Below are 15128 nucleotides of genomic sequence, written 5' to 3' on the forward strand. Positions count from 1 at the left end.
GCTGTGGTTATGCCCTTTTTGCGCATATGCACTTGTTGCTAGGGCTGTTAGTTAGAAGAGTTTTAATATTAATAAAGCTGTTCTTGGCATTAATATTGGAGTAGTCAGTCATAGATACTACTGGTAAAGTACACGGGGCAGTCACGATAGTAACGAATGCCTAAAGGACTATTTTAATAGTGATGAATTCAATACAATTTTTAGTAGCTCAGGATGATTTTCCTTGACCAGAAGTAGCTCTCCTCATGTAAATGGTAAGAGGTTCCTGATTCAAAGTATTCAGAGTATAATTTAAAAGCGGCTTAGCTGACAAGAGTATCATTTCTAGAAAACGTGAAAACTGCTTAAAACATTTCTCCAGACTAGTAACTATTTTAAAAGTATAATTCAAATGGGTCATACAAGGCAATAAAACGAACTGTGTAAAGTGTGTTCTGAAGATTCCTCTTTGTGTTACACTTTTTGCTCCTAATTCTTCATATACTATGTTGGCAAATTAAAAGGGTACAAAAGCAAGAAGCCCTGAATTGTGTTGGACGTATAAAAACATCAATGTGCACAGTACACTGGTTCATGTGAAATGCAAGCAAAAAGAAACATCTTGAATGCAAAAAAACACTTTATTATTGCAAAACAAAAAAAAACACAAAAGAAACAAGTGGCTACACTTAAACTGAATGAATCTTTTTGGGATTTTTCCCAAAATGTTTTGCCATGAATTATTAAACATAACTTCAAAAGAGAGGTAATAAGAACTAATCAAATGCAATTCGAAAGCTGCGCTCCTGGTCTTTGCGCCTGTTATCGCAGACTTTTGTTACTTCCTCCACCTTTCTCTGCAACAGTGCTGTAGGATAGAAACATAAATAGCAGTTTATAGAGGGAAAATAAATAAAATAAAATCGGTGTTTCATTTTATCTTTTTGTTTACTAGTCAAAAAGACAAAAACTAATAACAGTAATATGGCAATCAATGCAAATCTTATAAATAGGATTTAAAGGGAGGACTGAGAAAATATTTTCCCAAACATTTTGCACGTGAACAAATGTGCAAAAATAATCTAAACTGTGCTCTATGTGTGTGAGTAAACTACATTGTGAACACGCATCATCCTTCGACACAATATGCAGACAAATTGCATCGAATTCCATATTCTGAGGGATGCACGGAAATCAGTGACGGGCCCACCTCCTGTCCCCCAACAGCAGTTCAGATCTACTGCAGGGATGCCGCACAGGTAGCTGCACCTCATGTGGGATAGAAATATCTTTTAATCCATGCACAGTGCTGGACAGGTTATGAAATCACAACAGAAGTAAATCGCATTTCTATGCCTAACTCTTTAGGTTGAAACATGGGAATTTCTATTGACAAATTTGGCCCTTTTATACTGTACATGTCAAAACAATCCAGTGTGTGATCTAGGTGAAGAGAAAGTCGTCTGCTCACATCAGCAGGACACAATCTGACTACATGCCAAAATACTAGGGCAAAAGGCAGATTTTGTTTGACAGAGGTGCATGGCTAAGCTATTTGTGCCTCTACAACGCTACCCGAACTACTAACGCGTCTTAACGTTGCCCCCTACCCTGAGCTCGATAAACAATCCCTACCCCCCTCCAGCCCTAAAAACAACTCCAACTCCTCCCGAGCCCTAAAAACAACCCCAACTCCCCCTGAGCCCTAGAAACAACCTCAACCCCCCAGCCCTAAGAACAACTCCGACCCCCCCCCCCCCCGAGCCCTAGAAACAACCCTGACTCAAGCCTTAAAAACAACCATGACCCCCGAAGAGAGCCCTGAAAATAACACCAACCGTCCAGAGCCCTAAAAACTACCCCCACTCCTAAACCCCCCCAAAAAAACTTACCCGCAGACCCACTTGCCAGCTCCTTCCATCTCCAGATCTATCCTCTTCCTGTACCCGCCCAGCCATGAATCTAGACCGTGCACTGCCTTAACCATGCATATGCCTGGTTAAGGCATGTGAACCAACCATACAGTACATGCAGGAACGGCTGTGGCTATATAAAAGAGCATTGAGGGCAGAAGGAAGAGCCAGTGGCAGTACAACCATACATGCCAACTGACCCGATCCAGGCAGGAGACTACCGATGTTTTTAAGCACAAAGAGCTTTATTTTATATGTCCCCCGACTAAAGTTTCCTCTGTCACAATGTAAGTCAATGGGGAAAATCAATTCCCCGGGTTTTTCTCCCCCCAAAAATCTCCCTCTTACCTAGTTCCAAATTTTGGCAAGGAAGGTACATTGGATGGGGACATGGACTTGGATTAGAGAGGGCAGGAGGTAGATGGGCAGGGGCACCAAAATAACCTTACAGGGCAAGCATCAGGGGTTGCAGCAGCAAAATATACCACACAGGGCAAGCGGGAAGGCAGTGCAGCACAACAGACCATGTAAAGTAAAAACGGAGGGGACAGGTCCATCCACATGGACAAGAGACAGCAGAGGGACAGGGGCAAGGGCAGCAAACTGACCCTATCAGATAACAGACCATGAAGGGCAGACAGGAGGGGTCAGGGAAACGACAGAGGACCAGACAACGCAGGAGGGAGGAGACAGCGGTCTGCACATGGAAAGCGGAGGGCAGGCGGCAGGAGAAGTAAGCCGATCATGGAGGGTAGGCGGGATGTGCACTGGAAGCACAACACACAATGGAGAGCAACATCGAGACTGTAATGGCATACACACAGACAACAGGTGGGAGGTGGTCAGATGGAGCAAGCTGACAACACAGGGCAGGTGGGAAGGGCTGTGGCAGCACAGAAGACCATGCATGGCAAGCTGGAGGGTTAGGGGCAGCACAACGGCCATCGTGGGCAAGAAGGAGGGGACATGGGCTTGCACAAAGGACCATGGAAGACAGAAGGGAGGGTTTGGGGCTGGACACAGACAAAAGAGGGCAGGGTAAGGGGTTTCACGACAGACTACGCAGTGCATACAGGAGGAACAAAAGCAGCACAACAAAGCATTAAGGGCAGAAGGGAGTGTCAGCAAAATGGACCATGGAGGGCAGGAGGGAGGCGATATGGGCATGAAACTAGGGCAGGCAGAATGGAGGGCAATGTGGGGCATAGAATTGGGTAACAAAGGGCAGGTTCACTGTTTAGGGAAGGTGGGGAGGGCAGAACAACAGCCACACACAGTTGTAATGAGGGAGCAGTGCGCCATGGGCTAGGACAATACATGGCAAGCAGGAGGAGGGACAGGAGCAGCAAGCTTGGGTGGGGCAGCACAATGAAAGGTCAAGCCCTGTGCTCAATCCCCCCCCCCTCCTTACTGTGCATTGCGATGGGCATCTTACTTAACATTAAAAAACCTTAGAGATTCACTGAACAAAAAAACAAAGGTTACAGGGACATTATAGTTGGGCTCAGATTTCACTCATACAAAACTAGTAAAATTCAGCAGTCAGTTACATGAGATAACAATAACGTAAGCCCCTACAATGCACTACTTATGACCTTACATATTACATCACACATGACATGGTCAGATACATCACTGTTGACATCATCCAGTGATTGGATGTTCTAAACATTTATGAGTGTTAAACATATATACTAAACTCTGAGTGACCATCAGTGAGTGAGTGCGTGCATGAGTGGCTGTAGGGGTGAGTGGGTTTCTGACCAGCTCTGTGGGTGTGTGATTGGGTGTCTGAGTGGTTGCATGGGTGTGTGAGTAGTTTTGTGGATGTTTGAGTGGTAGTGGTTTGAGTAGCTATGTGGGTAAATGAGTGGTCACTTGAGTAGCTGTGTGGGAGTGGTAGGATGGGTGTGTCAGTGGCTGGATGGGTGAGTGGCTGTTTGGATGGGTGTGTGAGTGAACTGTACGGGTGAGTGAGTGGGTGGCTGTATGAATGAAGGAATGGATGTGTAAGTAGGTGTGTGGGTAAGTGAGTGGCTGGTTGATTAAGTGAGTAGCTGTTTGATTAAGTGAGTTGGTGTGTGAGTGGCTGTATTGGACGAGTGTGTGTGAATAGCTGTATGGGTGAGTGAGTGGATATGGGAGTGCTTGTATGGATGTGGGAATGGGTGTGTAAGTGGTTATGTGGGTGTGTGAGTGAGTGTGTAATCCTTGTATGGTTGAATGAGTGGCTGTGTTGAGAGGCTGTAAGGGTGGGTATATAGGTGAATGAGTGTGTGAGTAGATGTATTGGTGAGTGACTGGTTGAATGAGTAGCTATGCGAGTGAATGAGTGGCTGTATGAGTGAGTGGATGTGTGAATGGCTCTATGGATGAATGAGTTGTCGTGTGAGAACTTGTATGGGTCTGTGAATGGGTATGCGAGTGGTTATGTGAGTCAGTGTATAAGCGGTTGTATAAAGGTGTGAGGGGTGTGTGAGTGATTCTGTGAATAATGTAATCCGTGATGTCATGAGATGTCTTCCGTGATGTCATTTGAGATGTCATCATTTCATCAGTGATGTAATATGTGAGGTCCTAAGCAGTGCATTGTGGGGGCGTACAATTTAGTTAGCTCAGGTAACTATAACTGCTGAATTTCACTGGTTTTGTACTATTGAAATCTAAGCCAAACTATTCAGTGAATTTCTTGGTTAAAAAAAAAAATTCCATTTGCCAACTATAACATTCCTGTAACATTTGTTTTTTCCCAGTGAATCTGTACGGTTATTTAAATATTATTTCCTAAATATAACGAACCCTGTAACCTTTGGATTTGAATTGGTCTGTGAGAGTGTCTCAGTGGTTCTGTGAGCGGGTACATGAGGGCTTCCATCCCTGTGTCGCATGTGTATGTTCTAAAATACACCTTATGTGGTTAGCCTGTTTACTGTAAGTAGTAATGAATCAAACTTGTTAACTTTCCTAAGGGACCTTCCTCTGAGCCAACCGAAGATGATATAGCTTTTGAAGAAGAGAAAACTGTGATAATGCATAGATTAAACAAAACACGCTGTTAGAAATGGAGGTCTCTAGTTGGCTGAGGCAGGTACCTTAGACCAAATAGGGACCCTTGCTTCTAGTCAGGGTAAGGGGGATACACGCTTGTCGATAACCCCTGCTCACCCCCTTGGTAGCCTGGCTCGAGCAGACAGGCTTATTTTCAAAGGCAATGCGTAAAGCATTTGTACCAACACTCACAGTAATACAGTGATAACACCACAAACGGACTCCACACTGGTTTAGAAAAATAAATTATCTTTACTAAACGCAAACAAGACCAAAACGACTAAATGTTCCACATATAAGATTACTCGATGAAATGTCTTTAGATAGATCGTTGCAAATATGAAAAGTAAGTTGTAGAAATCAGATAGCACCCACAGGACTATCTCAGCGTCAGGACACAGCAAAGTCCAAAGTACAACACTGCCTGTGAGGATCGCAGCAGCAGGTACGGAGTCACCCAGACTCCAGAACAACAGTACCTCGGACAGGGAGGTCGATGATGGTGCACGGCGTCGGCGAAGAATGATGTCGTCTCCAGGCGAAGTTGCGACGTCGGCGGTTCTTATGGATCAGAAACAAATTCTTCTCTTGCACTTGCACAGCTCCCGATAGTAGAAAGGCCTCACACTCAGTTTCGGGCCCTCCTAACGACTGGAACTCCCAGCAAGGAAGTTCCCGGAGGCTGGCGGCGAAGTCCTTTTGTTCCTGGGACTTCGGAAACAGGAGGCCAGCTCTACTCAGGCCCTTAAAGACTTATTCCTTCAGAGGGACACAGCACTCAGCAAAGTCCGTCTTCAAGTAGGGGGACACAGCACACAGCAAAGTCATATTGTCCTCTCCTCAGTGGAAACAGCAAAGTGCAGGCCAACCCTGGACACAGAGCAAGGGCAGTCTTCTCCTGAGTCTATTCAGCTAATCTTCGGCGGGGATTCCTCTCGATCATGAAGGCGTCTAAAGTTCAGGGGTTTTGGCTGTAGTATTTATACGCCAAAAGTGTTTGTTCTCAATGTGTGAGGGGTCCTGGACCCAGTTCGAACCAGTTCGGGAAGCCTTCGGCCAGGTCACATCTTCCTTTGTGACTGTGGGCCAGGGTCTTCAGACGCACCACAGGAGGTGGAGCCAGCTTTATGGAAGGTAGGCACAGCCCTATTCAGGTCCAGGTGCTATTCCTCCCACCACTAAGTGTCGATCGGCCTATTCAGCCTAGCACTGACTCATCCTGCCCTCCCAGGGATCATGCACACCTCACAAGACCCTGTCACTCACAACCCAAACGGCCAATTCATAAATAGGCAGAGGCACACAGAAAGGTTGAACACGAGAACGGACACTTTCTAAAAGTGCCATTCTCAAACACAGAATCCAAAAACCATCTGTCCTAAATGATGCGTTATCAAATTCTGAGTTCAGGGGTACCAGACTTCCATTCTGTTATTTCGCTCCTATGGGAAGATAGGCATGTAACCATGATACGCAGACGTTCCCCATTCTGTCCTATCGGGCAAGATAGTCCCACAATAGTGAAAGACTAATTTGGCGGTATTTCACTCCAGGACATATCACCCACACTAGTACATGTCCTGCCTTTTACATACACTGCACCCTGCCCAGGGGGTACCTCGGGCCTACTATAGGGAAGGCTAACATGTATGAGAAGGAAAGGGTAAGGCCTGGCAGGTGTGGACACCGGCCAGGTCGACGGTGCAGTTAACGAACTGAGCGCAGGCACGGCGATGGCCGGCCTGAGTTATTGTTTCAGCGCTACTCGCGTGGGAGGGACAATCAGTGCTGCGAGCCCACTACTAGCATTTGAGTTACCAGCCCTGGCACAAGCAGTGCACTTTACTAGGGACCTACGGGCAACACAAATATACCAATCATGGATATCCAATTACAACACAATTTTTCCAGGGAGCACTCGCACTTTGGCACTGATCAGCAGTGGCAAAGTGCCCGCAATGTCTAAAACCAGCAAAACGTATTCCAGCACAGTGTCAAAAAAATACAGGCGGAAGAGGCAAAAAGTTAGGGGTAACCACGCCAAAGATGCCAAGTCTAACACTTGCACAGCTGCAAAAAAAGGTAGATGGGATTAAGAGAGAAAACGTTCTGGTGGCTCAGAGAAAGGTACCAGAAGAAAGTGAACAAGTTCGATTCATTACTACTTGCAGTAAACAGGTTAACAACACAAGGGGTATTTTGAACAAATATTGCTGTGTACTTCATAATATTTTCAAGTATGTGCCTATGAAACCTAGCATAACTTTCAGAAGTCAGAATCTGAAGGACATGCTGTACAGAAACATGGGTTACCAAAACTCGTAATACAATTAACCGGATACACATACCTGGTTTTGTACCATGTTTCAACTGTAAAGTATGTAAATCCAGTAAGAAGGTACAGTCTTTCACTATATCAGACACTAGGAAAAAATTCTAAATTCAGAAAGGGCGGTCATGGAGCTTTGATTTCCGTGTTTATGCACTAAGGAACAAGTTACTTACCTTCAGTAACGATGTATCTGTAAGAGACATATGTAGTTATAGATTCCTTACCTTAGAATTACCCCCAGGCATCAGACTGGATCCGGAGAATTCTTTTCGTAGCAGTTCCCCTGCGTGTCGGTCAAACCTGCGTCCTTCGCGGCGTGGCCGCCTGGATGACATCGCAATGTCTACTTAGATGTCACCCCTGCGCACTGACGTCCGTTCTGACATGACTTTCCATGCCAGAAGCGCTAAGCAATGCAAGACAAGGACCACTGGTGCACATAACTATGGCACTAGAAGGGAGTCCCTAGCCCTAGAAGTCAGTTCGCAGAAAGGGGAGGGTGGGTGGGATGGTAAGGAATCTATAACTACATACGTCTCTTACAGATACATTATTACGGAAGGTAAGTAACTTGTTCATCTGAAAGAGACTGTAGTTATAGATTACTTACCTTGGAATAGATACCCCAGCAATACCAACCCGGTGGTGAGTCTGCAAACTAAGTTCATACCAGAAAGTCCTGGAGAACAGAACGGCCAAAGAAGCTGTCTCTCCGGACTTGGCTGTCCTGGCAGTAATGTTTAATCAACATGTGCAGGGATGCCCACGTGGCTGCTTGGCAGATGTCAACCAGCAGAACTCAACATCCCAAAGCATTAGTGGCTGCCATCGCCCTGGTAGAATAAGCGCGCAGTCCTACTGGAAGTTCCTTTTTTGCCAAAGAATAACAGATCTTGATGCATAGGACAACCCATCGAGAGATGGTATGTTTGTGCACGCCCCTACCTTTCTTGGCACACGCATAACCCACAAAGCGTTAATCGTCTATTCGGAATTTTTTATTGCGGTCAGGGTGGAAGAACAGCACACGTTTTGGGTCCAGACAGTGCAGTCTCACCTCCTCTTTGGAAGGGTGCGGAGGCGAGAAGAAGGTGGGCAATGTGATGGTCTGACCTATGTGGAAAGAGGTAACCACTTAGGGCAGAAAAGAGGGCCTAGTGCGAGGGACACTTTTTCCAGATGAAGAGTAAGATAAGGAGGCTTGGAAGACAGAGCCTGAAGCTCACTCACCCTGATGCAGAGGTGATGGCAAGCAGGAAAGCAGTCTTTAATGCAAGAAGACATTTATGTAGTGGCTCAAAAGAGAGCACACATAAGATAAGTAAGTACAAGTTTCAAGTCCCACTGGTGCATTACGAAAGGAGGAGGAAAGAGATGAGTAATGCTGTTCAGAAATCTGTTTACAATAGGGGACTTGAAAAGAGAAGACTATTCAGGATGGCAAAGGAAGGCTGAAAGATAGCCTTTAAGGGTGCCCAGAGCAGAGCCCTGCTGGACCAAAGAGAGAATGAGGAAGAGAACCTCTGAAAGAGGGGCAGAAAGGGGATCCACAGCCTTTGCTGGGCACCATGCCACAAATATGTTCAATCTACAGGGATATACCAATTTAATGGAGGCATGCCTGGCTGGCAAGATGACATTACAGACTTCAGGAGGAAGGTCATAAGCGGTCAACTGTCGCCGCTCAATCTCCACACAGGAGGTGGAGGCTGGAGAGGTTTGGCGGGAGGACTGTCCCCTGCTGCGGCTGTGACAGAAGATACTCCCGAAGAGGCAGTCTGTTCGGAGGATTGATGGCCATGCTCAAGAGCTCGGGGTACCAGACTCTTTGTGCCCATTCCGGAGCCACAAGAAGGACTTGGGCCCAGTCGTGTTTGATTTTCTTCAGCACTCTGGGTAGAAGTGGTACAGGCGGAAAGGCGTACAGGATGCTGCATTTCCACTCCCAATGAAAGGCATCACCGAGCGAGTACCGCCTTGGCAACTCCAACACGCAGAACTGCTGACATTGTGCGTTCTCTTTGGTGGCGAATAGATCTAACCAAGGCTCTCCCAACTGCTGAAAGAGACCTTGCACCACCTCTGAGTTAAGACGCCATTCGTAATCCATCATGCACCGGCGGCTGAGTTCGTCCACCCTGGCATTCAGGGAACCTGCCAGGTGTTGAACCACCAGGGATCTACAACTCTGATGTTCCAGCCATGTCCAAAAGGAAAGGTCCTCTTGACATTGGGTCCCCGACCCCACCCCGCCCTGTTTGTTGCAGTACCACATGGTGGTGGTGTTGTCCGTGAACACCTGCACTATCCTTCCTTTGACAGAAGGAAGGAATGCCTTTGGTGCGAGATGGATCGCCCAAAGCTACAAAAGGTTAATATGGAGCCTAGACTCCACCGGAGACCAGAGGCCTCTGATCTACGACTCTCCCATGTGGCCGACCCATCCCGGGAGTGACGCATCTGTCACCACGGTGAACTCTGATTGGGGAAGGGGGAGGGATCTGCCGTTGACCTAATCCTGGTTCGTGAGCCAGCACTGCAACTGGCGTGCAGTTCCTTCCGAGATCTGGACGAAATCGGAAAGATTCCCCAGATGCTGCGCCCACTGGAACTTCAGGTCCCACTGCAGAGCCCGCCTATGCCATCTGGCGTGATCAACAAGCAGGATGCAGGAGGCCGTGAGGCCCAGCAGCCTCAGGGTCATTCTCACCGAAATCTGGGATAGAGGCTGAAAAATCAGTACCATAGCCATAATATCCCGGACTTGCTGCTCGGGAGGATAGGCCCGAAACTGCACTTTATTCAGAACTGCTCCATGAAAAGGAGCTTTTGAGAGGGAATCAGGTGTGACTTCGGCATGTTGATTGTGATCCCCAGCGAATGCAGGAGGTTCACCGTGGTCTGGAGGTGGGAGACGACAGCCTGGGGCGAGCCCGCCTTCAACAGTCAGTGGTCGAGATAGGGGAAGACGGGAACCCCTGCTCTGCACAGATGAGCTGCGACCACCGCCATCACTTTTGTGAACACCCGAGGGATGCTGGTGAGGCAAAGGGGAGCAAGGTAAACTGAAAATGCTCGTGGCCTACTGTGAACCGTAGGTAACGCCTGTGGGCTGGTACGACGAAGATGCGAAAATAAGCATCCTGCAAGTCCAACGCAGCCATGCAGTCTCCAGGGTCGATGGCAGACAAGACCTGGGCCAATGTTAACATTTTGAGCTTCTCCTTCTGGAGGAAGCAGTTGACGGCCCTGAGGTTTAAGATAGGACGGAGGCCTTTGTCCTTCTTGGGTACCAGAAAGTAGTGGGGTAGCAACCACGACCTACTTCTGGAAAAGGGACTGGTTCAAAAGCTCCCTTGGCCAAGAGAGCCGTAATTTCCTGGTGAAGAAGGGCCAAGTGATCCTACGACATGCGATGGAGTGCTGCTGGCATGGAGGGAGGGGTAGTCTCGAAGGGGAGGGAGTAGCCCCTTCGGACTGTCTATAAAACCCACCTGTCCGACGTGATGTGTTACCAGTGGGGAAGTTGATGGTGATTCCTGCCACCCACTGGCCTCTGGTGGCCCTGAACGGTCAGACTAGGAAGGTTTGGAGGCTGCTGCGGGGGTATGGGTGGACTGGCCCACCCGCTGTACCCCAGACCCACGTGGCTGGGTCCCACGTCCACAGCCACGCATAGACTGGGTAGCTTGCATGGCCCTGTGTCTCGATTGGATGGAACGTGGTGGGGCACTCCTTCTGTAGCCACAAAAGGGACGAAAGCAGCCTGCATGGGGTGAGAGGTTGCTGCGAGGCCCAAGGATCTGGCCGTAGCCCTAGAATCCTTGAAGCACTTGAGCGCTGAGTCCGCCTTGTCACCAAACAGGCGATGGCCATCACCGGGCACGTCCAAAAGGGTAGATTGGACATCCCCAGAAAAACCAGATGTCCTCAACCAGGCGTAGCGCCTCACGGCTACCGATGTGGAAATCGTTCTACCCAGAGAGTTGGCGGTTTTCAGCCCACACCAAATGGTGAACTTAACTGCGTCTCTACCCTCAGCAACTGCGCGAGTGAGCATGACCCAGGCCTAATCCGGACACTGTGGCAGCACTTGCGACTGTGTCACACACTGTATGGGTATAATGGCTCAAGAGGCATGCGGTGTTCACCGTCCGCAGCCCTAAGCTAGCGGAAGAAAACAGCATCTTCCCAAGGCAGTCCAGCTTCTTGGATTCTCTATCTGGGGGAGCAGTAGGGAACAAGCCTTTAGAAGATGAGGTTTGGACCACCAAGCTCTGGGGGTCCAGTGTTGGGAGAGGAAAAGTGTAGCCCCTCAGGGCCAGGCTATGAAGTCGGGCAATCATTCTGTCCACAGGAGCCCCTGTGCAGGGTTTGGACCAAGTGCCCAGAAGGATGTCTGTGTGGGCTTCAATAAAAGGCAGCAGGGGCTCAGAAGAGGCTGCAGCCGGTTGAAGCACCTCTGTCAGGAGGTTAGTCCTGACTGCCACCATAGGAAGCTCGAGGCCCAAGGCCTCAGCCGCCCAACACAACACCACAGCATCGGAAGCTCCCTCCTCCATAGCCACGATAGGGGAAGAAAGCACACCAAGGTCTGGGGAAGGAACCAGATCACGGGCATCACCCAACTCCTCTCGCCAGTCCGGCTCTCCAAGTTGGTCAGCTAGAAAGTCAACAGACCCCTCCCAGTCCTCCTCACCCTCCTCTGGCTGCCACTCAGGGTCCCAGGGAATGTCGGGGATGAACAGCGGTATAAAAGTATTCTCCGACGCCGGTACAGACGTCGGTCTGGCACCCGGTCCAAGTCGGGGGTGAGGCTGGGGTTCACGCCAGTTTGGGGCACAACCGGCGTCGGGGCGTCATCACTGGAATCAGCACCGGGGAAGATACTGTGAGGTCAACCGGTGCCAATCCGGATCCAAGCCTGGATCCCTGGGGGCCCGTGGGGCCTGGGCCGGAGCCGCTGGCTTCGAAGGCCCAGGGCCCCCAGCCCAGTCCATGGGGCCTAAAGGCGGGCCTGTGGATCAGGCTGCCTAAAAGTGCTGTGCAGCGCTTCGTAAAATGAACGAAGCTGGACAGGGGATGCTCCGGGAAAAGGAGGAAGGGCAGAGCCGTCCCAGCGGGCTCTGAAGATTGAGAGCGACGAAGCTCCGGATCCCGCGTCGCGTCAGCCGACGGATGGTGAGAAGGCGAAGAGCAAAGATGCTTCTTCGCCTTCTTCTTGTGCTTCGACTTACCAGAGTGCGAAGACTTCGAGGACGAGTAGTGGTGACTCCGCGACCGGTCGCGCGACTTTCCTCGTGACCGGGACCTCGAACGACACGGAGCGGACTGCCGGGCCTCCCGGCAGCGGGAGCACAACTACGGGTCGTGGTCACGCTCCAGAAACCAGTGGCACACGAGATGCGGATCAGTGACTGACATCAGCTTGTGACAGGAGTCACAAGGCTTGAAGCCGGTCTGACGATGGGACATCCCTCGTGCACCAGGAATCGAAGACTCAAAGAAGATGTCGACAAAAGTCAAAAAAGTTTAGTCAAAGAATGACTAAGCGGCACGCTCTCTCCGGATCTGCGCTGGCTGGTGCAAACAAAAAAGTATGAACTGATGTCAGCGCGCAGGGGAGGCATCCAAGTAGAAACCGCAACGCCATCCCAGCGACCATGACGCCGACAACGGAGTCGACCAACGCCAACTACTGACGCGCAGGGGTACTGCTACGAAAAAAAAATCTTCAGATCTAGTCTGATGACTGTGGGTAATTCTGAGGCGAGGAATCTATAACTACAGTCTCTTTTAGATATGTCTGTGTAAGTAGTTTTATATTGGCAGTACCATACACATGGCCAAGAAGAGTGTTCTATAACACACAAGGCCATTACTCATCAAGATAAACAATATCTCGTTGCCAGGCATTTTAAAGAATATCACTCTAGCAAAAGTAACCTCTTGCAATTTTTTGTGTTCGAACAAGTTCCCTCTAACATTCAGAGGAGGCGGGGTGTGACAGTGTTGTCACTACACAAGTTGGAATCGCGATACATTTTCAGGTTCAACACATTAAATATGGACGAGAAGTTGGCTGTCCTTTTAGGTTAAACTATGTAATTATTCGTTTTCTCGGCTAGTAATCTCTAATATTTTGGTATACTGTGTCAGATACTAAAGGTCTTTATCATTCTTCAATGGGTGGCATTGGGGATGACTGCGGAGATGCAACTGATCATAAGTGCTAAGCATGCCGCCTTGCTTATTTGTGAGTTAATTTTGAACGAATGTGTTTATTAATTCATTCGAGGAAATGTATTATGATGTGTGCATGGATTTGATATACTGTGCTACAGTATGGCCTATTATATTTTCTTGTGCTGCCCTTTCGTTATGCCTTTTGCGTTTGGTTAGGGATTTAAACTATACAATAGAACCTGTGGCTTTAGCCCACTTGGGCTCCTTTCTTGGTACTATCTCCCACTGAGGCACTGACAATGGGGTTTTGAGTTATACAAATGTCCAAGATGTTTTTGCATGACTTTGATTTCTCTTAGGAATGTATTATTTGGTTATTTGATTGAGACAAGTACAATTTATGGGATATGTTGCATGCATGATTCACAAGATATGTTTATGATGATGCGTCCTCCATGGATCTATTATACATATCAGATCCGCCCCCCTCTGTCTTTAGTGTACAGTCTGCTACAAGGAATCGGCTAATTACCTTTTACTGGATGTAACATTTGATGAATGGACTTGATCTCTTAGTTTGTAGGCATGCATTTAGCTATACATAATTGTGTTTATTAACTCATTTCGTTATCCAAACTACACTCCAAGATGGAACCCACAGTCACTTTCAGTTTATTGTCCTTTGAGTTTATGCATCATGGTTGTTATATAATGTCTGTTGTCACTTTTGATTTTCACTTGTGATCGAGACACTGTGTCAAAACGCGTTGTGTGTTGCCAAATAAACCTCATTTGGATGCTCTATGTGCATCTTTTCTCCGGACTTTGGAGCATATATATATGGTAAATGAGGGAATGAGGGACCTGATGTCACCTCCATGGAGTGGAAATGCATTTCACTACCTATAAAAGAAGAATGAAAAACATTTATGGAAATGGGCAGCAGATTCGTCAATAAATCAAAAAGCAGTACCCGTTAACACAGGCAGCTTATCAGAGGATCACAAGAAGCAGCTTATCAGAGGATCACAAGAAGCAATCTAAAAACCAATAAATTTAAAAAAAAGAAAATACCCAATATTGTGCAAAGTGCAAGCATGTCTGGTGACATAGATGATTCCTTGCATACACCTCAAGATATTGTCATCCGAGGGTCAGTATCTTTACACAAACACTTGCGGATATTGTGTCATGGGCAGTACTAATTCCATTTTCAGGGAGGACGAGGAGAAAGAAAACTGCCAAAATGGTGGAGATCTTCATGGGGAGTCTACAGGAAGGGGATCGTCTCCATGAAGAGAGGGAAGCAGGTACAAAAAGACTTAAGAATCCAATTTGCATGTTCAGAAAACCTGCTAACCCTAGAGGAGGGCTCAGAATGCCTAGAAAGAAAGAAAAACAACACTCAGCCTCATGGCGGACTTCTGGGCTCCCTTAAAGGGACTGGTTGTATAATGCTACAACTGCGGACAGTCATAGTGTGAATCATACAGAAGCCTGCAACAGAAACCCTATAGAGTCCCAGGGGCCCTCGCGGCCATCTCACAACAGGCCGTGCACTAACTGAGAAAAATTTTTGTTGACAAAGGGTCAAGACATAACTTAATTGCCTCCCTGCCTGTTAATGTGTATCTGTAATATAGGACAAGCACTCGGCCAAAAGAATTCCT

General features: G+C 47.9%; 1 protein-coding gene across 2 annotated transcripts in view; it reads right to left on the bottom strand.

Annotated features, from left to right (window-relative positions):
- Nucleotides 1–601: 601 nt before the first annotated feature.
- LOC146829046 (nuclear pore glycoprotein p62-like) overlaps nucleotides 602–15128 on the bottom strand; it is a 223180-nt gene continuing 208653 nt past the window's right edge. For both annotated transcript variants that reach the window (XM_085607672.1, XM_085607671.1), the window contains one exon: nucleotides 602–847. In XM_085607672.1, the coding sequence (XP_085463798.1) occupies nucleotides 756–847 (92 nt within the window). In that variant the 3' untranslated portion in view covers nucleotides 602–755. The remainder of the gene's footprint in view (nucleotides 848–15128) is intronic.

Source organism: Triturus cristatus, chromosome 5_2 (genome assembly GCF_964204655.1).
Source record: "Triturus cristatus chromosome 5_2, aTriCri1.1, whole genome shotgun sequence".
Taxonomy (NCBI): Eukaryota; Metazoa; Chordata; class Amphibia; order Caudata; family Salamandridae; genus Triturus; species Triturus cristatus.